Source organism: Lathyrus oleraceus, chromosome 4, assembly GCF_024323335.1.
Source record: "Lathyrus oleraceus cultivar Zhongwan6 chromosome 4, CAAS_Psat_ZW6_1.0, whole genome shotgun sequence".
NCBI lineage: Eukaryota > Viridiplantae > Streptophyta > Magnoliopsida > Fabales > Fabaceae > Lathyrus > Lathyrus oleraceus.
In genome coordinates, this window is record NC_066582.1 from 239,932,039 (window position 1) to 239,951,920 (window position 19,882).

General features: G+C 35.6%; 1 protein-coding gene and 1 long non-coding RNA gene across 2 annotated transcripts; one reads left to right on the forward strand and one right to left on the reverse strand.

The window, feature by feature from the left end:
* The first annotated feature begins 6,474 nt into the window (after nt 1–6,474).
* Nucleotides 6,475–7,115, forward strand: LOC127135400 (uncharacterized). The gene is made up of 2 exons (XR_007808537.1): nt 6,475–6,657; nt 6,751–7,115. It is a non-coding gene; the product is annotated as an uncharacterized LOC127135400 (long non-coding RNA).
* A 3,415-nt stretch (nt 7,116–10,530) lies between these two features.
* LOC127136851 (uncharacterized) lies at nt 10,531–12,868 on the reverse strand. Its single transcript, XM_051063365.1, has 4 exons — nt 12,620–12,868; nt 11,296–11,899; nt 10,885–11,006; nt 10,531–10,827 (listed from the first exon to the last, which is right to left on the reverse strand). The coding sequence occupies exons 1-4, from the start codon at nt 12,866–12,868 to the stop codon at nt 10,531–10,533; spliced, it is 1,272 nt and encodes a 423-aa protein (XP_050919322.1).
* Between the last annotated feature and the right edge of the window lie 7,014 nt (nt 12,869–19,882).

A 19,882-nucleotide genomic window follows, 5' to 3' on the forward strand; every position in this document is an offset into this window, starting at 1 on the left:
TTTTTTTTTTCTCTTTAATAATTATCTAAGGGTAATTTTAACAAAAATGCAATTAATATTACCTTAAACTTTATGAGTGACAATTAAAAAAAATATTATTTTTTTTAAAAATGACATTTAAAAAGAAACAAAAAGAGTACTAGATTGTAAACAAATTTTATATTAGTATAAATTCTTTTAATCCTTATAATCAAGTCAATAACTTTTTACATGTAGATACAAATATAATAGTACAATTTCACAATTACGGCAAGCTAAGCCTTCTAAAAATATTATTGTAACAAAAAAGTAAAATCAACCATCAATTTGGGTAGTGCTCACTCTATCACTATGTCTCACGGGAAATTAGTAGTAAAAAGATCATTCGTGTCACTTGTATTAAAAAATTTATTAAAAAAAAAACTGTTTTTCTAAATATTTTAGTTAAAAAACAATATCTGTAATTTAATCACTAAACTATATAGTATATTAAGTAGTTCTTAAAATACATACAACTTATCAAATTTAGTTAAATCATATATTTTATGGACGATCTTATTTCGTATCCATTGAATTTATTATATGAGAATTGTTAACGGATCCTTCAAAACATATTTTAATGTTTAAAAATATTTTAAAAATATATGTATTTAATATATTGAAAATTAATATAATTAAATTTTTAAAAAATTACTATTTTGTTAAATAATACCTTAAGACAATAGTAAACACGACCCTTCTTGTTTTTATATAGTTTGTGAACTGAAATAGAGAAAGATAGTTTAAAAACTAATTAAATTGATGGATTATTAAAAATAATATTTTTAAACTAAATTTGTATTATAATTTATATTAAAGTTTTACATGACACAAAAATAAAACAAAAATCTCACAAACACATATATTAAATTATTCACTACATGAATCAAAGATAAGTGTAGCTCACGTGTGCATGTAGAGGTAAATATGTAAAATTAAAACTAATATTTAAACCAGCGAATGAAAGAGAAACTAATTTAAATGTGTGAATGAAATAATATTTAAAAAAAATGATTTTTTTAAAATAACCAACATTTTCAAAATTAATTTTAAAATAATAATTTTTTTTCTTCAAAATAACCATATTTAAAAAGAGATGCGACAGATGGACTGGCGCATCCGTCTTCTACCAAGAGGAGGCGCCTAAGGTCTTGGCGCCTGTATTGGAAGCCTCATGAGGAGGCGCCTAAGGCCTTGACGTCTGCATTGGAAGCCTCATGAGGAGGTGTCAATGCCCATGACGCCTGCATTGTACCTCATGAGGAGGAGTCAATGCCTAGGGCGCCTACTTAATATATGTGGTGTATGCACCAATTCATCTAGTGCATACACCCTTGTATTTTTTTTTTAATTTTTAATTTTTTTTATGAATAATAAAAAATAATGTAAAAATAATAATTTATTCATGATATAATAAATGTTACATGGGATTGACAAAAATTTAATGACCGACCCGATCGAAATGTTCCCCTATTCCACATCCAGGTGCGTTAGTTTGTCTCCGAGGTCTCCCACGATTTTCCTGAGGTGTTTGGGGTCTTTGTGTGTTGACCTGATCGAGTGATGGCTGATGTGAAGGTCCGACAGAAGTTCCAGCGGTATTTGACAGATGTGTCATCATTTGTTCCCAATATCCGGAGGGGTTATGGCCAACGGCGCTTCCGTAATAGAGTTTGGTGCCCATGTTATCGTAGTTAGATCGATGGGGTTGGGTGGATTATGGACGGTATAGTTGCTCAAATTGGGACATTGAATCGTTTTGGAAACAAAGCAATGGTTCATGGGGCGTACTATAGTTAAACAATGGTTGTTTGTTTTGGTGATGAGATGTTTGAGTGGTCATTGGTGGGGGTTACGATGAAGTGACCCATATGAATAATTTGGGCTTTAGACGGTTGTGGTTGAAGCGTATGGTTGTTGGTGGGTGTGGTTTGATTCTTGATTTTATGGTTGGTTGGGTGGCATGAATGGATTACGATGTTGGGTGTTTGGTTGTTGGGTGGATGGCATGAATGGGTTGCGAAGTTAGGTGTTTGGTTGTTGGATGTATGTGGTAGGTTGATGATGTGAGGTTGGTTGTTGGGTTTGGGTGGTTTGACATTGGCGTTGGACGAACTTGTCGTTGGGCGTACGATGACGAAGCTAGTTGGCGTGGATCCATCAAATACCGCGGCTCAAACACAAATTGTTGAGTTATTACCGACGTAAACCATGCCATATATTGTTGAGTTGGTCTTGCACCATGGATGACAGGTTCTTTTAAGATGTGTTGTCTTCTGTATTAAATATATTACTCATAATTTCATGCGGAAAATCAAAGACAAGATGTTGTGGAAGAAGGTTGTCAACGCAGGTTACACATTATCAGAATCTTCTTTCAAACACTACCGCGAAGAAATAAGATTGTCAAACGCAGATGCAGTACGGTGGATCGATAGCATTCCATTGAAGAAGTGGATTAGGGCATACGACAATGGTCAACGTTGGGGCCACATGACAACAAATCTTGTGGAATCAATGAACTTTGTCTTCAAAGGCATCTGTAACCTACTTATAACCGCTTTGGTGAAGGCAACATATTTCAGGCTAGGGACGCTATTTGAGACCAGACGTTCCAAATGGAGTTCAGTGTTGCAATCTGGATAGTTGTTCAGTGGTGCTTCAATGAAATTCATTAGACATGAAGCTGCCAACGCAAACACACATGTGGTTACGGTGTTTGACCGCACTAAAGGTTGGTATAGTGTTGCCGAGTCCATGGATCACAATGAGGGCATGCAGATGGGACAATACAAAGTCGAACTAGATAGAGGTTGGTGCGACTGCGAAAAGTTCCAAGCCTTTCGTACGTCCTGCTCCCATGTCATTGCGGCATGCTCAAAGGTTTGAAGGGATCCATCATACTTGCTATATGAAGTTTACAAAGTCACTAGCCTATCAAATGTTTATAAAATTAGTTTTTCCCTATCAAATGTTTATGAAATTCATTATGTAGTTCACATCGTCAGTCATGTCACAATCGTACTAACTGTCCTAGTGTTGGAACGAGCACAACCAGATAAATTCAAATGTACCTACCTCTGTTGCAATATATGAAAAACTAAATTTATTTCACATTATAAGTTTGTGAGGAAATATCATTACATAAACAACAACACAAACAATTAAAACAACTACAATACAATAACTAAGCGATTACAACCATCAAAACAATTTTGAACATGTAATGCATCATCCTATGAACGTCTCGATCAGTCTTTATATCCACATATTCACGCACTTCTCCATTTTGGTTGAACGTGGACACAAGCCACTCGATTCTTCTAATCCTTTCACCATCTCCAATTTCTCCATCTAACAAACTGTTCAACGTCCGATTAAGACGTTCAAACGAATCTATATTCTAGAGTCGAATCTTTATCGGAGACGCAACGGCAGAAAATATTAAATCCGCATTTCGCTTGTGAGTGTATTCAGACATGGTTAAAACACAAAAACTTGAAGGAAAGTAGAGTTGAATGAAAGAAAATATGGTAGCAGGGAAAGATTTTATGTGAAAAATATTGCATCCAGGGCGAGGTATTTATACAGAGAAGATATAAAATGCATGTGTCAAGAGGCTATGCTCCTAACATATCAAGACATGCAGGCGCCATAGACATTGACGCCTCCTCAACATGCATTAAGTAGGCGCCATAGGCATTGACGCCTCCTCATGAGACACAATGCAGGCGTCATGGGCATTGACGTCTCCTATGAGACTTCCAGGCGCATCCTCTTGGTAGAAAACAAATGTATCAGTTCATTTAGCGCATCTTTTTTTAAACGTGGTTATTTTGAAGAAAAAAAATTTAAAAATTTATTATTTTAAAATTAATTTTGAAAATGTTATTATTTTGAAAGCATATTCTAAAACAATACACGTTCTGCTTTATATCTTGGAAAATTAAGACTGTTTTCATGAGATCCGACGACTTAAGGAAATGATCCGACGTCTTATACGATTTGTTGAATGAAATGATTACAAATTAGATTTGTCTTTTGCAACTAAGACAGATATATTCCCTAATAAAACATTATGATGTGACTGAGTCAAAGTGACAAAGAAGAGTTTTGTAAGTAACCAATAAAACATTTTTTTCTTAACCTCTTTAGGGTGGATAGTGTTTGAGTTTCATCCTGAACCTTCAACATCATATCCTCATCCTGTCACCCACATGGACCAGTCACCACCAAATCTGTGTTCTAGTACTACTCTTACATTTTTCTTGTTTTATACTGCTATCTCATCTCAAATTTCTAACAGCATTTTCAACCTATCATTTTGTATTATTTCTCTTTCCGTTTTTTCATTACTACTGACATTTATAAAAAAGAAAATTATTTTTTAACTGTTGTTTTTAAATTTAAATAAAACAGTTAAGAGGAATAATTTTCTTTTACTACGTTTAATTATTTCTTGTATTATTTCTCTTTCCGTTAAGAGGAAGAAATATGTATCTTAAAATAGTTAAAATATTATAGAAAAAATATTATAGAAAAAATAATATTAAACGTAATAAAATTTATTGATAATTTTAATACGTGAAATAATAACCTTTACCATTTATTCCAATTATTCCAATTATTCCAATTATTCCAATTAGATTTATGAGTTTAGCTAAATTATCATTTTTAATATAGCATTTTCAAACTTTAACATCTCAATTATGGCTGTTCTTTTTTGAATTCCAAGATCCAATTGTACGAATATTCCTAAATGTATCATGTGGATGACGTGACTTGCACAGATAGTGACATCAATCTATTATTATTTCCTCTGTTTCTTTTTAAGGAATATTTTTTAATTTTTCAATCATATTGAAAAAAATTAATCATAGTTACTTTTTCAACATTCATTCTTCTTTTACCTATAATATCATTAATTATTTGTTATATTCATTTTATTTTTTCCCCTCTTTAATAATTATATTGGGATCATTTTTATAAAATACAATTAATACTACATTAAATTTTGTAAGTCACAATTAAAAAAAACAATTTTTTTAAAAAAAACACTTAAAAAAGAACGGAGATAATAATTTTAAATTACTCAAAAGTAACTAATATTTAAAATTAAATACACCTTCCTCATTTATTTAACTTTTACAATAATATTACCTCTATTTTTTATTATAAATTATCTTGAAAAAATATTTTATATTATAATATACGTTATTTTATAATATCAATAAATTATTGATGTTATTTTTTCTAGTATACTCTTAAATATTTATTATACTCTCTTTTTTTAATTATATTATTTTATAATATTAATAAGTAAAAAAAAATTATAATAAAAAAATGAGTGAGTACATCATTAAAAAAGAAAATAAATTTATTTTATTAAATTCAATTAAATATGTAGTAAATTCATTAAAGATCATATTATTTATGACCTTAAATTTGCCACCTTGTATAAAATCATTTTCAAAAATATTTCTTTTTACCACGACTGACATTTATAAATGAGAAAAGGATGATGCAATGACAGTGTAAATTTATTTTACACTGTCAACCAATGACGACCATGCATCCTGTCAAGTCAGATTGAAAATTTTAAAATACTGGTATGACATGACGAAATGATATATTTTTATTGGATGACAGTGTAAAACTATTTTACAATGTCAGTGCATCACCATTAAACCCTTTATAAATAAAAAATTGATTGTTATTTTTTAAATTTTAATAAAACATTAACTATTCATTGATTTATAAGACTTTTGGTTATTTATTTAAGAGAAAGAAATATATATAATAAAATCCTAATAATTAAAAATATTATAGGAAAAATAATATTAAATGTAATAACATTTATTAATTATTTTAATGTGTGAAACAATAACCTTTACCACTTTTTTCAATTATTCTAATTAGATTTATGAGTTTATCAAAATTACTCATTCCGTCTCAAATTATAAGATGTTTTGTGTTTTTTTATGTAAATTAAAAAATATAATTATTATTGTATAGGAAAGAGAAATTATATATGATTTATAATATTATCTTTTATTTATTATAGATAAAAGAGAAATTTAAAAAATGAAAATAATAGATTAATAAATAATAAATGATATATTAGAAAAAAAATCATTAATATTATATTAAAATTATAAAATAATTTATAATTTATAATTTAAGACAATTTATTTAAAAAATGAGTTATAATTTGGAATAGAGGAGCATAATTTTTAATAGCATTTTCAAACTTTAACATTTCAATTACGGCTATTCTTTTTTTTTATAATTCCAAGATCCAATTGTACCAATATTCCTAAATGTATCATCCGGATGACGTGACTTGTATTGGAATATTAAAACTCAATCATTGAAATTTTATTATTATTCAACATAGTCTATAAATAGACAAGGGGACCATGTATTTATATACAATAATGGTACAATAAACTCTAACAAAATCATAAATAAATAGAAAATAAATGTAACTGTAAAATTTTAGCAAGTAAGAGTTATTATCTAAGACTCTCCTACAAGTTGGACTACAGAGAGACATGAAGCCAAGCTTGACAATGAAATTTGATAAGGAAGGAGCAGTCATTGGCTTAGTTAGGAAGCCAGCAAGTTGTGCAGACAAAGGTATTGGAAAGAGTTTGATGAGACCGGTTTTCAGTTTTTTATGCATGATATGGCAGTCGATTTCAATGTGTTTGGATCGTTCATGAAATGTAGGGTTGTGAGCGTGGATCGATTGTCACAATAGATGAAGGTGGGGTTGTTGAAAGTGATATGCAAGTCAGTGAATAAATAATGAAGCCATTGGACTTCACAAGTAAGGGCAGCAAGTGCACATATTCGGCTTCGGAGCTGGAATGAGAAACGGTCGTCTGCTTCTTGGATTTCCATGAAATTAAAGATTTTCTTAGGAATACAGCAAAGCTAGTAGTGGATCTTCTATGGTTGGACAAGTTTCCTAATCAATATCTGCAAAATCGGAGAGAAGAATGTGTTTGGCATGCTTCAAGGCCAAGAAAATACCTTAAAAGACTTGTCTTTAATACGAATTTTGGAATGAAGAATGTGTTTGGCATGCTTAATTTCTGCAATGTGAATAATGGTAACCAAGAGAATAATTACAGGTTAAAACAATGTCGTCAACATAAACTAATAAAGCCATGAAGTTAATATCAGTTAGTTTGGTAAAAAGAGAATAATCAGCATGAGAATAATGATAACCAAGAGAAAGTAAGGTTTCAGAAGATTTAGAATATCATTGCCTACTAGCATATTTAAGGCCATAAATACTTTTGTAGAGTTTACAAACCTTAGAGAGATTGATGAGGAGGTTTATAGCCTTGAGGAAAAGTCATATAAAACTGTTCGTGTAAGTCTCCACGAAGAAAACCATTATTGACACCTAGTTGTTCTAAATGCCAATGTTTAATATAAGCCAAATAAAGGAGAGTTCTTATAATGATTAATTTTGCTACATGAGAGAAATTGTCAAAGTAATCAACACATTTCTTTTGAGTGTAGCCTTTGGCAACTAACTGAGCTTTGTACATGTCAATGTTACCGTTAGCAAGATATTTAATCTTATATACCCATTTACAACTAATAGGGGTTTTATTAGAAGGAAGGTCAACTAAGGTCCAAGTATTAGTATGTTCAAGGGTTGCAAGTTCAGTTTGCATAACTTTGATCCAACAATCATGTTGGTTGGCCTGGGAATATGTAAAGGGTTCAATTGTGGAAGATACAGAAAGGCAAAACTGCTTGTAGTGTGTGTAACATCGGTTATAATTCAGAATGTATGAAAGAGGAAACTTTGGGGTAACAGAGGTGGATTGAGGGGTGATTGAATTGTTGTTAAGGAGATTGCAGTGGTAATCATTTAGATAAGAGGGTTGTTTAGTCTGCCTAGTGGATTGCCTACGAGTGAGAGGATGAGGTAGATGGGTGGAAGTGTGTAGGTGAAGTTGAGGAATGGGAGGAGTAATGGATGTGGGAGAAGTAGGAGTTTCTTGATGAATGGTAGGATTAAAAGGTGGAGAAGATGGGGTACTAGGATGGGAATTTGGTTAGAATGGGATAGGGTCCAGGTCAGTATAGGTCGGATGAAGGGTAAGGATAAGAGGTAAGGGTCGATGATCATGAGTGATGCTGAAAGCAAAACAAGATTCATAAAAAATAACATTACAAGAAACAATGAAGAGGTTAGAAGTTAAATCATAAACAAGATAACCTTTGGTCCCTGCTCTATAACCAATAAAAACAAAATTACAGGACCAAGGATCAAACTTAGTGCGATTATGGGAGAGAGTAGAAACATACACAAGGAAACCAAAGCATTTAAGAAATAGTAATCAGGAATTTTTTTATACAAAAGAAAATAAAGGGAATTAAAATTACTAATAGGAGAATGTAAGTGATTAATAAAATGAGCAACATGAGAAATAGAAAGATGCCATAGTTTATTCAGAAGATTCGCTTGAAAGAAAAGGGATATTGAAACATTGAGGATGTGTTGATGCTTACGTTCAACAGTACCATTTTATTATTGACATTCAACACATGACCTTTGGTGCAAGATTCTTTGGAATTATTGAAATTCTGGTATGCAAATATCAAATGTCCTAAGAGATGTTGAGACACTGATATCTGACCAACACACAATAACAAAATAACTTATATATAGGGGAACATAAAATAATATAACACACAGAGTTGTTAACCCAATTCGGTGTAGAACAACACCTACATATGGGGGCTACCAAGCCAGGGAGGAAATCCACTAAATAGTATCAGTTTGTAGACCTTCTGCAAACTATCTCCAATTTACAGTCTACACCATAATCACTACCCGTGCTTAACTTCTACCTAAGACACTCCTAGGTGTGAGACCCTTCTCACTTCCCTTCCAATCACAACAGTGACAATTCAAACAATTACAAGAAATTCTGAAGTCACACTTCACAGACACATAATCACTCAATGCTTAAAAGCTTATGAGTGCTTGACAACCCTTACAATCAATTGACAGAGTCCTACTCATATATCAAGATGATATTAGAGAGACTCACAAATAACACGTCCACACAAACCCTAACACCACAATGATACTTCTTTTCTTCGTGCTTCAATTAGGTTTAAGGCATTCTATATATAGCCATAGAATGAACTGGATTTGGGTCTTGTACACGCGGTAAAACATATGCACAACGATAGGTTACCAATCAAAAGTTTCCTAAAATGTCACAACATTTAGAAAACAGAATAAGTTTAAAATCAATTAGAATCTCTGATTCCTCACTCATGGACACCACATGGGATTACTTAATATTCCTAGAATATTTTGTAATCAGTTAAATAATCAAACGTTACCAAGAGTAAAACCTGTTTCAGACAAGATGTCGAATCCACATGTTAGGACATCTTGTTCAACATGTTGCAGCTAAGTTAGTTTTACCAAAATTACTGCCAATCATAAATACAAAGAATTAACAATCTCTCCCCTTTGGAAAATTTTGGCTAAAACAACCAAATACCCTTTGCACACCAGCACCATAGTCCATGTTACAAACATAACTACATAGGTTTGAAAAACGAATCAAACACACACATCACAGAGGTAATCAAGCAATCACACCAGACAAATTTTGTACTCCCCTCGTTTCACATAATCGGGACTCCCCCTCAAGGGATCATCCATAAAAAACACTACCTGTTAAACAACACACGTCAGAGGTATATGCAGCAGAAAAAAACTTCACTCAAAACAATTCCTCGGTCAATTTTATGTCAGAACATCATGTTTGAAAACACAACACGGTAGCCCAGAAAGTTCCAGAACAGGTTAGTGGTTAGTGGTTAGCACACACAAACATACTCCCACTTTTTAGCCATAATATGACAAAGGTAAGCATCTAACCAAAAACAGAGAAACCATATTCATAAAGTTAATTATCGCACACAAGGGGGCACCTAAGGATGCATAAAATCCTGGTCACAAACCATAAATCATAACCAAATAAAGAACAAAACAAAACTGCAATTAGATATCCTCCTAACTATCTGAGTCAGCAGTGGCATACTCTTCTCCTTCAACTTCATTATCTTCATCAGTTTCACCATCATCCTCACCAGTACAATCCTCAACACCAGTTCCTTCATTGTCATCACCACCCTGTATAGCTTCCTTCTTCTCTTCTTCCACCATAGCCTTCATCAATGTATCAAGTTTGATCTTTGTTGCAGTGCTAGATCTGATGGAATCCTCCAATGTTTTACAAGTCTCCTTCAGCTGAGCAATACCACTCTTCTTGGAGGTGGCAGGGCCAGGTACCTGACAAGATGTCATGACAATATCTGGGACATGTGTTCCAACAAAAAGTTTGTAGTGGAGTGATAGGGGAGAATCCCTTTTCTTCATACTACCAATAGGCAGTAAAATACCAGGATGTTGGTTTAGGATGATTCCACAAATGAGGGATGGAAAGTTGATGGTCATTTTTACAACAGTAGAGAAGGCTTTGTCATTTTCACAAAGATGTATTTTCCAAATTCAAACGCTCTTCTTGTCCCAACAGCATAAATAAACTTACCAAGACCAGTAGAGATGGTTGAGGTGTGATTAGTGGGCACCCAGTTGGCAGTCCCAATCCTATGAAGGATAGCATATTTGACACTCAACTTTCCAGCGGATAGCTTCCTTTTGTTTGGCCAGTGTCTGACCTGCTTGGCAGTTATCTCCTTGCACACCTGGTCATCTGTAACCTCTAGCTCAGCCCGAGGTTCTTCTGTTTTTTCCTGAAATTTTTTTATCACAACTGGATAAAATGTCACGACATTTCCTCTAACATATACCTTCCAATAGTAAGAATTTTTCATATCATCACACCCATCAGGAATAGTCACCACAAACTCCTTGACTAAGCTTTCATAGCAAGGGCCAAATTTAGTGACAGTCTTCATCAACCCAGCAGCTTCTATAAGTTTTACAACCTCCTTAAGGAATCCTTACCCAATTCCCTCTCCAGAGCTACCCTCATTTGAATGACATATTTCTACCTTTCAACATTCTTCACATAATGTAAAGAAACATTGTCCAGTGGAGCCTTGGGCATAACAACATAAGGCTTCTTATTAGCAAATCTTTTTACAGGTGTGATGTCCTGGACATCCTTTTCGACATCAAACTCATAATCACTAGAAGAGACAGATTTCCTCTTTCTAGTAGGGGTAACAACTTTACTCCATGATCTAGAAGATATTTACCTATGGAGCTTCTAGAAGGAGTTCCTTTCAAACCACCATATTTTCTTTTCATTTCCCTTGAGGGAGAATCTTTAAACACCACTGCCTTTCCTTTACATATCTGCAGCCTCTTGGCTATACTAGGAGTTACAATATTGGTAAGGGGTTCTTCATCAGAAGTTAGTTCATCAGCATTGACAACATGATAAGCTTTCTTTTTACTTCTTCTCTCATGAGCAGCATGCTCAGGGACACACCCATCTTCCTTCTTCTTACTCCTTCTTTCAAGAGCATCATGTTCAGGAATGCTTTCCTCAGCTTTTTCACTAGAATCATTGTTAGGGCTAGATTCTTTTGCCAAAGATGTTTGAACATCTGGAGAAACATCTGAGTTCACTTCCTTCAAAACACATGTAACAAACTTCCTAAATTCCTTATCAATGGCACTCCTTTCCTCTTTCGTTGGATTCTCAGTGTCGTCAGCATGCATAGTAGGGTTTCTCATCTCAGACCCTTTAGACCTAGATTCTTCTTCAACAACAGTTTTATCTTTACTGGGGATTATAGGTTCAGAAGACTTATCGGAAGTCTTGACATTTTTAGACACAGAAGGTGTAACTTTCTTCTAGGGAGGTAGATGAATCATGGATAAAGGAGAAACATCCAAGACCAGATCTTCCAGGTTGATCATTTGAAGCGGTTCATTTTCCCTAACAATTAGGGAGGATGATTCACTGGTTTCAGTTGGGACATGCATGTATGTGGGTGAAGATTGTTTCGACATTTTAGTTGACACTTGATGCAGATGGAATAGAGAGAGACTCTTGAGAGAGGGTGAGCACATATTCCTGGAAAGGAATGAGGCGTTTGAATGGAATGGGTAGCATATTTTTGTCCAAAAGGATACACAATGACGTAAGGGGTTTAGGTAAGTGTGTCCAGTGTAATGATGAGAGTTTAACTCTTGTCTGACACACTTAAATATATGTAATTGCTATAAATGCTCATTAATACAAATCAAGTTTTCCTCTTAATATTTCAAATTGAACTGCACCCAAGGCTTTGGTAAAAATGTTTGCAATCTGATTCTCCATGCTAACATGCTTAGGTGTTATGACTTTGTCTTCAACAAGTTCTCTAATAAAATGATGCCTGATGTCAATGTGTTTAGTCCTACTGTGCTGAATAGAATTTTTGGAGATGTTAATAGCACTCAATTTGTCACAAAATAATTCCATGACATATTGTGTGACATTATATTCAGTCAACATTTGTTTCTCCATATTAGTTGAGAGCAGATGTTGCCTGCTACTATGTACTCATCTTCAATAGTAGATAGGGATACACGATTTCGTTTCTTGCTGAACCATGAAATTAAATTGTTTCCCAAGAAGAAATATCCTCCAGAGGTACTCTTTCTATCATCAACACTACCAGCCCAATCAGCATCACAATACCACACTAACATAGAATTTGAATCATGGGAATACAACATTCCATACTCACTTGTGCCATTCATATCTTTAGATACCTTTAAGTGAGTAGGAACAGGAGTTCTTTTGTGACTAGCATTATCCAATCCAAATTTCTTCATAATACTCTTTGCATATTTGCTTTGACACGGAAAAATGGAGTCTTCCATCTGTTTGACTTGGAGCCCAAGGAAGTACGTTAGTTCACCTACCAAACTCATTTCAAACTCAGATTGCATTTGCTTTACAAAATGTTAGACCATCTCATCTGACATCCCTCCAAACATAATATCATCCACATAGATCTGAGATATCATAAGTTTTCCATCCTTCTCTTTGACAAAGATAGTTTTTATCAATTCCACCCTTTATATATCCATGGTTGATGAGAAACTCAGTCAACATTTCATACCAAGCTCTTTGAGCTTGTTTTAAACCATACAATGTCTTCTTTAATTTGAACAAATGATTTGGGAACGTAGGATCAATAAACCCTTTTGGTTGTTCAACATACACATCTTCATTTAAATAGCCATTTAGAAAGGCATTTTTAACATCCATTTGAAACAACTTGAACTTTAAAAGGCATGCCATTCCAAGTAACAATATGATAGACTCTAGGTGAGCCACTGGAGCAAAGGTTTCATCAAAGTTCACTCCTTTCATTTGGGTGTATCCTTGAGCAACAAGTCTGGCTTTTTTTCTGGTAACAACCTCTTGTTCATCAGACTTTTTCTTGTACAGCCATCTAGTGCCAATAACATTTGTTCCTTCAGGTCTTGGAACCAAATCCAACACCTCATTTCTTTTGAATTGGACAAGTTCATCTTGCATAGCATTAATCCTGAACTCATCAGTCAAGGCCTCCTTGATATTCTTAGGTTCAAATTTAGAAACAAAGCATGCATTTGACACAACTTCCCTTGATCTGGTAATTATCCCTTCATTTAGATTTCCTATATTAAGCTCCTTAGGATGATCTTTATGAATTCTAATGGAAAGCCCTTTGTTAGTTGACTCGGTCTCTGTAGGTTCAGTATTAGCATTTGATTCTGCAACATCTTCTGGAACATCATTCATTGATGTTTCAACATTATCTGTGACATCAACTTTGTTAGTTGAGTCATCCACAACAATGTTTATGGATTCTATCATTACCTTGGTTCTAGAATTGAAAACTCTGTATGCTCAGGTGTTTGTAGAGTACCCTAGAAAAATTCCCTCATCACTTTTAGGATCCATCTTTCAGCTCTACTCATGATCTTCCAGAATATAACATTTACTTCCAAATACATGGAAATATTTCACATTTGGATTTCTTCCTTTCCATAGTTCATACAATGTGGCTGATGTGCCAGATCTGATAGTCACTCTATTAAGGATATAGCAGGCAGTGTTCATGGCTTCAACCCAAAAATGGTATGGAAGTTTCTTAGCATGAAGCATGGTGTAGCACCTCAAATTTGCACCTCCCATTTTGTACATTCATTTTCATGATTAGGTCATTAACATAACATAGTCCACTGCATAGCATTGCATTGTCCTTTGCCCAAGTGCAAGTCATCTGACAAGATTAGGTCAAGATGATCAGGAGATCAGTCAAGCAAGCAAGCAAGTGCATTTCCATGGAGACTGTAACACCCCAATTAAAATAAGCTAATTATTTAATTTAAATTAATATTTTATTTATTAATTTAATTGAATAATTAGAAGTTTGGATTAATAATATTATTATTTTGGAATAATAATTATTGGGATTATTATTATTGGATTATTATTTTTATTATTGGAATAAAGTGGAAATCAGTAAAAAGGTCCCATTTAGTAAAAAGGTTATTGTTTTCACGTGAAAAGGAAAAAGAGACAGAACGTGGAAAAGGGCAAAAAGAGAACCAGAGAACAAGGGATTGAAGGGAGGAAAAGCTTGAAGCTGCAGAATTTGCCGGATTAACTCAGGTAAGGGGGGTTTATCGTTGATTAACGGGTATTGTATGATAATATGTCATGGGTAGTGATAGACCTTTAATTTACCTTTGAATTGGATGATTATGATGAATTTGTGGAAATAATTGATGAACGAAATTGGGGTATTTTAGAAGGGTGTTACATTAGTGGTATCAGAGCATAGTCGGTCGTGTCGAGTCGTAGTTATTCTGTTTCCCCTGTACGGGATAGGTGTTGTGTAACCCTATCAGTACTTACTATTTTAGCTTGTTGGGTTTTCAGAATAGAGATGGCCGGAAGAGGTAGAGATGATGCTGCGATTGCTGAGGCTCTGGGTATGCTAGCTGGAGTACTTGGAGGAAATCCGAATGTGGTGGGAATGGGAGCTGCTCGTCAGTTGAGTGAGTTCCAAACGAACAATCCTCCAATGTTCAAGGGAGCATACGATCCAGATGGTGCTCAGAAGTGGTTGAAGGAGATTGAGAGAATCTTCAGAGTAACTGAGTGTGCTGATAATCAGAAGGTCAGGTTCGGTACACATATGCTGTCAGAAGAAGCTGACGATTGGTGGGTTGCTACCCGCACTGAGTTGGAAACTGCTGGAGATGCTGAGATTTCTTGGGCTGTGTTCAGAGAGAGATTTCTGAGGAAGTACTTTCCCGAGGATGTCAGAGGAAAGAAAGAAATTGAGTTCTTGGAATTGAAGCAGGGCAACAGGTCCGTTACGGAGTATGCTGCCAAGTTCACAGAGCTGTCGAAGTATTACACTCCCTATGCTGAGGCTGCTGGGGAATTTTCCAAGTGTGTGAAGTTTGAGAACGGGTTGCGTCCCGAGATCAAGCAAGCGATTGGATATCAGAGGATTAGAGTGTTTTCTGATCTGGTTGACTGTTGCAGGATTTTTGAACAGGATTCCAAGGCCAGAGCTGAGAGCTATCAGCAGAGGGTTGATAGGAAAGGCAAGAATCAGATTGATCGTGGAAAACCGTATACAGCTGGCAAAGGTTTTTAGAGGCAGAGTGGGATGAAAAGGCCTAGTGGGGGAGACTCTAGTGCTCCTGTTAAGTGTTACCGATGTGGTCGGGCTGGACATCGTGTTCATGAGTGTACCAGTGCTGAGATGAAGTGTTTCAAGTGTGGAAGAGGTGGTCATTTGGCTGCAGAGTGCCGGTTGAAGACTGTGACTTGTTTCAACTGTGGAGAGTTGGGTCATATCAGTCCACAGTGTCCAAAGCCAAAGAAAGAGAATCAGTCAGGAGGCAAGGTTTTTGCTTTATCGGGTTCTGAGACTTCTGCAGATGATCGTTTGATCCGAGGTACGTGTTATATTAATGGCTTTCCTCTTGTAGCTATTATTGACACAGGTGCGACTCATTCTTTTATATCTTTGGATTGTGCTGTGAAACTTAAGTTAGAGATATCTGAGATGCGTGGTAGTATGGTGATTGATACTCCTGCGAAGGGTTCAGTGACTACTACTTCTGTTTGTTTAAGTTGCCCCTTGAGTATTTTTGGTAGAGCCTTTGGGATAGATCTTGTGTGTCTTCCATTAGTGCAGATTGACGTTATTCTGGGTATGAACTGGTTGGTGTTCAACCGAGTTTCTATCAACTGTTTTGATAAGACTGTGATATTTCCTGAGATTGAAGAAGGAAAGAGTTTGTTTCTATCAGCCAGGCAGGTGAATGAGGAAGTGGCAGATGGGGCAGAGTTGTTTATGCTGTTAGCGACTTTGGAAGCTAAAGATAAACTGGTGATTGGCGATCTAGCTGTAGTGTGTGATTTTCCTGAGGTGTTTCCGGAAGAAGTGAATGAATTGCCACCAGAACGTGAAGTTGAGTTCTCGATTGATTTGGTACCTGGTACTAGACCAATATCGATGGCTCCGTACCGTATGTCTGCTGTTGAGTTAGCTGAATTGAAGAGTCAATTGGAAGATCTGTTGGATAAGAAATTTATTCGTCCGAGTGTGTCACCGTGGGGTGCACCAGTGTTGTTGGTTAAGAAGAAAGAAGGTACTATGAGGTTGTGTGTGGACTACAGGCAATTGAATAAAGTGACGATCAAGAATCGGTATCCTTTACCGAGGATTGATGATTTGATGGATCAATTGGTTGGTGCTAGTGTGTTCAGCAAGATAGACTTGAGATCTGGGTATCATCAGATACGTGTGAAAACTGAAGATATTCAGAAGACTGCTTTCAGAACGAGGTTTGGACATTATGAGTATTCTGTAATGCCTTTTGGTGTGACTAATGCGCCGGGAGTATTCATGGAGTACATGAATAGAATTTTCCATCCGTATCTAGATCAGTTCGTTGTGGTATTTATTGATGACATTTTGGTGTATTCGAAATCTGAAGAAGAGCATGCTGAGCATTTGAGAGTGGTTTTAGGAGTGCTGCGAGAAAAGCAGTTATTTGCTAAACTCTCAAAGTGTGAATTTTGGTTAGAAGAGGTTAGTTTTCTTGGTCATGTGATTTCAAGAGGTGGTGTTGCTGTTGATCCTTCTAAGATAGAAGCGGTATCTAAGTGGGAAGCTCCGAAGTCAGTTTCTGAGATAAGAAGTTTTCTTGGACTTGCAGGTTACTATAGGAAGTTTATTGAGGGATTCTCTAAGTTGGCATTACCGTTGACAATGTTGACCAGAAAGGGGCAAGCGTTTGTTTGGGACTCAAAATGTGAAGAAGGTTTCCAAGAGTTAAAGAGAAGGTTGACTACTGCTCCTATTCTGATATTACCGAGTTCGTCGGAACCCTTTGAGGTTTACTGTGATGCTTCATTGTTGGGTTTAGGTGGTGTGTTGATGCAGAATAAGCAGGTTATAGCTTATGCTTCGAGACAACTGAGGGTTCATGAGAGGAACTATCCGACACATGATTTAGAGTTGGCAGCTGTGGTATTTGTTCTGAAGTTATGGAGGCATTATTTGTACGGGTCAAGATTTGAAGTTTTCAGTGACCATAAGAGTTTAAAGTATTTGTTCGATCAGAAAGAGCTGAATATGAGACAGAGGAGATGGTTAGAATTTCTGAAGGATTATGATTTTGGTTTGAATTACCATCCGGGTAAAGCAAACGTTGTGGCTGACGCATTGAGTCGGAAATCATTGCATATGTCTATGCTAATGGCTAAAGAGTTGGATTTAATTGAGCAGTTTAGAGATTTGAGTTTGGTGTGTGAGAGTACTCACAATAGTGTTAAATTGGGAATGTTGAAATTAATAAGTGGTATTCTGAACGAGATCAGAGAGGGTCAGAAATCCGATATGCTTTTGGTTGATAAGTTGACGTTAGTGAATCAAGGTCAGGGTGGTGAATTCAGAGTTGATGAGAATGGTGTTTTGAGATTTGGCGATCGGGTGTGTATTCCGAATGTTATTGAGCTTAAGAAGAGTATTCTTGAGGAGGGACATCGTAGTGGCTTAAGTATTCATCCTGGAGCTACGAAGATGTATCATGATTTGAAAAGGTTATTTTGGTGGCCGGGAATGAAAAGAGAAATTGCGAGTTTTGTTTACTCCTGTTTGACTTGTCAGAAGTCAAAGATTGAGCATCAGAAGCCGTCTGGGCTAATGCAACCGTTGGCTATTCCAGAGTGGAAGTGGGATAGTATCAGTATGGATTTTGTTGCTGGTTTGCCGAGGACAAATAAGAATTTTGAGGCTATTTGGGTGATTGTTGATAGATTGACGAAGTCGGCTCATTTCATTCCGATCAGAATGGATTATCCGTTAGAGAGGTTGGCTGAGTTGTATATTGAGAAGATTGTAAGTTTGCATGGTATTCCGTCGAGTATTGTTTCGGACAGAGATCCTAGATTTACATCAAAGTTTTGGGATGGGTTGCAGAGAGCTTTGGGAACTAAGCTGAGATTGAGTTCTGCATATCACCCGCAGACTGATGGTCAGACTGAGAGGACGATTCAGTCATTAGAAGACCTTTTGAGAGCTTGCGTTTTGGAAAAAGGAGGTGCTTGGGATTGTTATTTGCCTTTGATTGAATTTACCTACAACAATAGTTTTCATTCGAGCATTGGTATGGCACCGTTTGAAGCTTTGTATGGTAGGAGATGTCGGACACCTTTGTGTTGGTATGAGTCCGGTGAGAGTGCTGTGGTTGGACCGGAGATTGTTCAACAAACTACGGAAAAGATTAAGATGATTCAGGAGAAGATGAGAATTGCTCAGAGTCGTCAGAAGAGTTATCATGATAAGAGGAGGAAGTCACTTGAATTCCAAGAGGGAGATCACGTGTTTCTTCGTGTTACTCCGATAACTGGTGTTGGTCGAGCTTTGAAGTCGAAGAAGTTGACACCTCGATTTATTGGTCCTTATCAGATTTTGGAGAGGATAGGAGAGGTAGCCTATCGTATCGCCTTACCACCGTCGCTTGCGAATTTGCATGATGTTTTTCATGTGTCTCAGTTGAGGAGATACATTCATGATCCGTCGCATGTAGTCCAAATAGATGATGTACAGGTGAGAGATAACCTGACTGTTGAAACATCACCTATGAGGATCGAGGATCGAGAGTTGAAGCAGTTGCGGGGTAAAGAGATTGCCTTGGTGAAGGTAGCTTGGGGAGGACCAGCAGGTGGCAATGTGACTTGGGAACTTGAGAGTCAGATGAAGGAGTCTTATCCGGAGTTGTTCGCTTGAGGTATGTTTTCGAGGACGAAAACTCTTTTAGTGGGGGAGAGTTGTAACACCCCAATTAAAATAAGCTAATTATTTAATTTAAATTAATATTTTATTTATTAATTTAATTGAATAATTAGAAGTTTGGATTAATAATATTATTATTTTGGAATAATAATTATTGGGATTATTATTATTGGATTATTATTTTTATTATTGGAATAAAGTGGAAATCAGTAAAAAGGTCCCATTTAGTAAAAAGGTTATTGTTTTCACGTGAAAAGGAAAAAGAGACAGAACGTGGAAAAGGGCAAAAAGAGAACCAGAGAACAAGGGATTGAAGGGAGGAAAAGCTTGAAGCTGCAGAATTTGCCGGATTAACTCAGGTAAGGGGGGTTTATCGTTGATTAACGGGTATTGTATGATAATATGTCATGGGTAGTGATAGACCTTTAATTTACCTTTGAATTGGATGATTATGATGAATTTGTGGAAATAATTGATGAACGAAATTGGGGTATTTTAGAAGGGTGTTACAGAGACAAAGCCCTAG

What these genes read in the sequence shown, in the direction of transcription:
- LOC127136851 (XM_051063365.1), bottom strand. Translation starts at nt 12,868, where the DNA reads ATGAAGAAATTTGGATTGGATAATGCTAGTCACAAAAGAACTCCTGTT. An exon ending in TCCTTCTAGAAGCTCCATAG is followed by an intron (nt 11,007 to 11,295) that starts GTAAATATCTTC and finishes TAAAACTTATAG; the next exon opens with AAGCTGCTGGGTTGATGAAG. An exon ending in AAAATTCTTACTATTGGAAG is followed by an intron (nt 10,828 to 10,884) that starts GTATATGTTAGA and finishes AAAAAATTTCAG; the next exon opens with GAAAAAACAGAAGAACCTCG.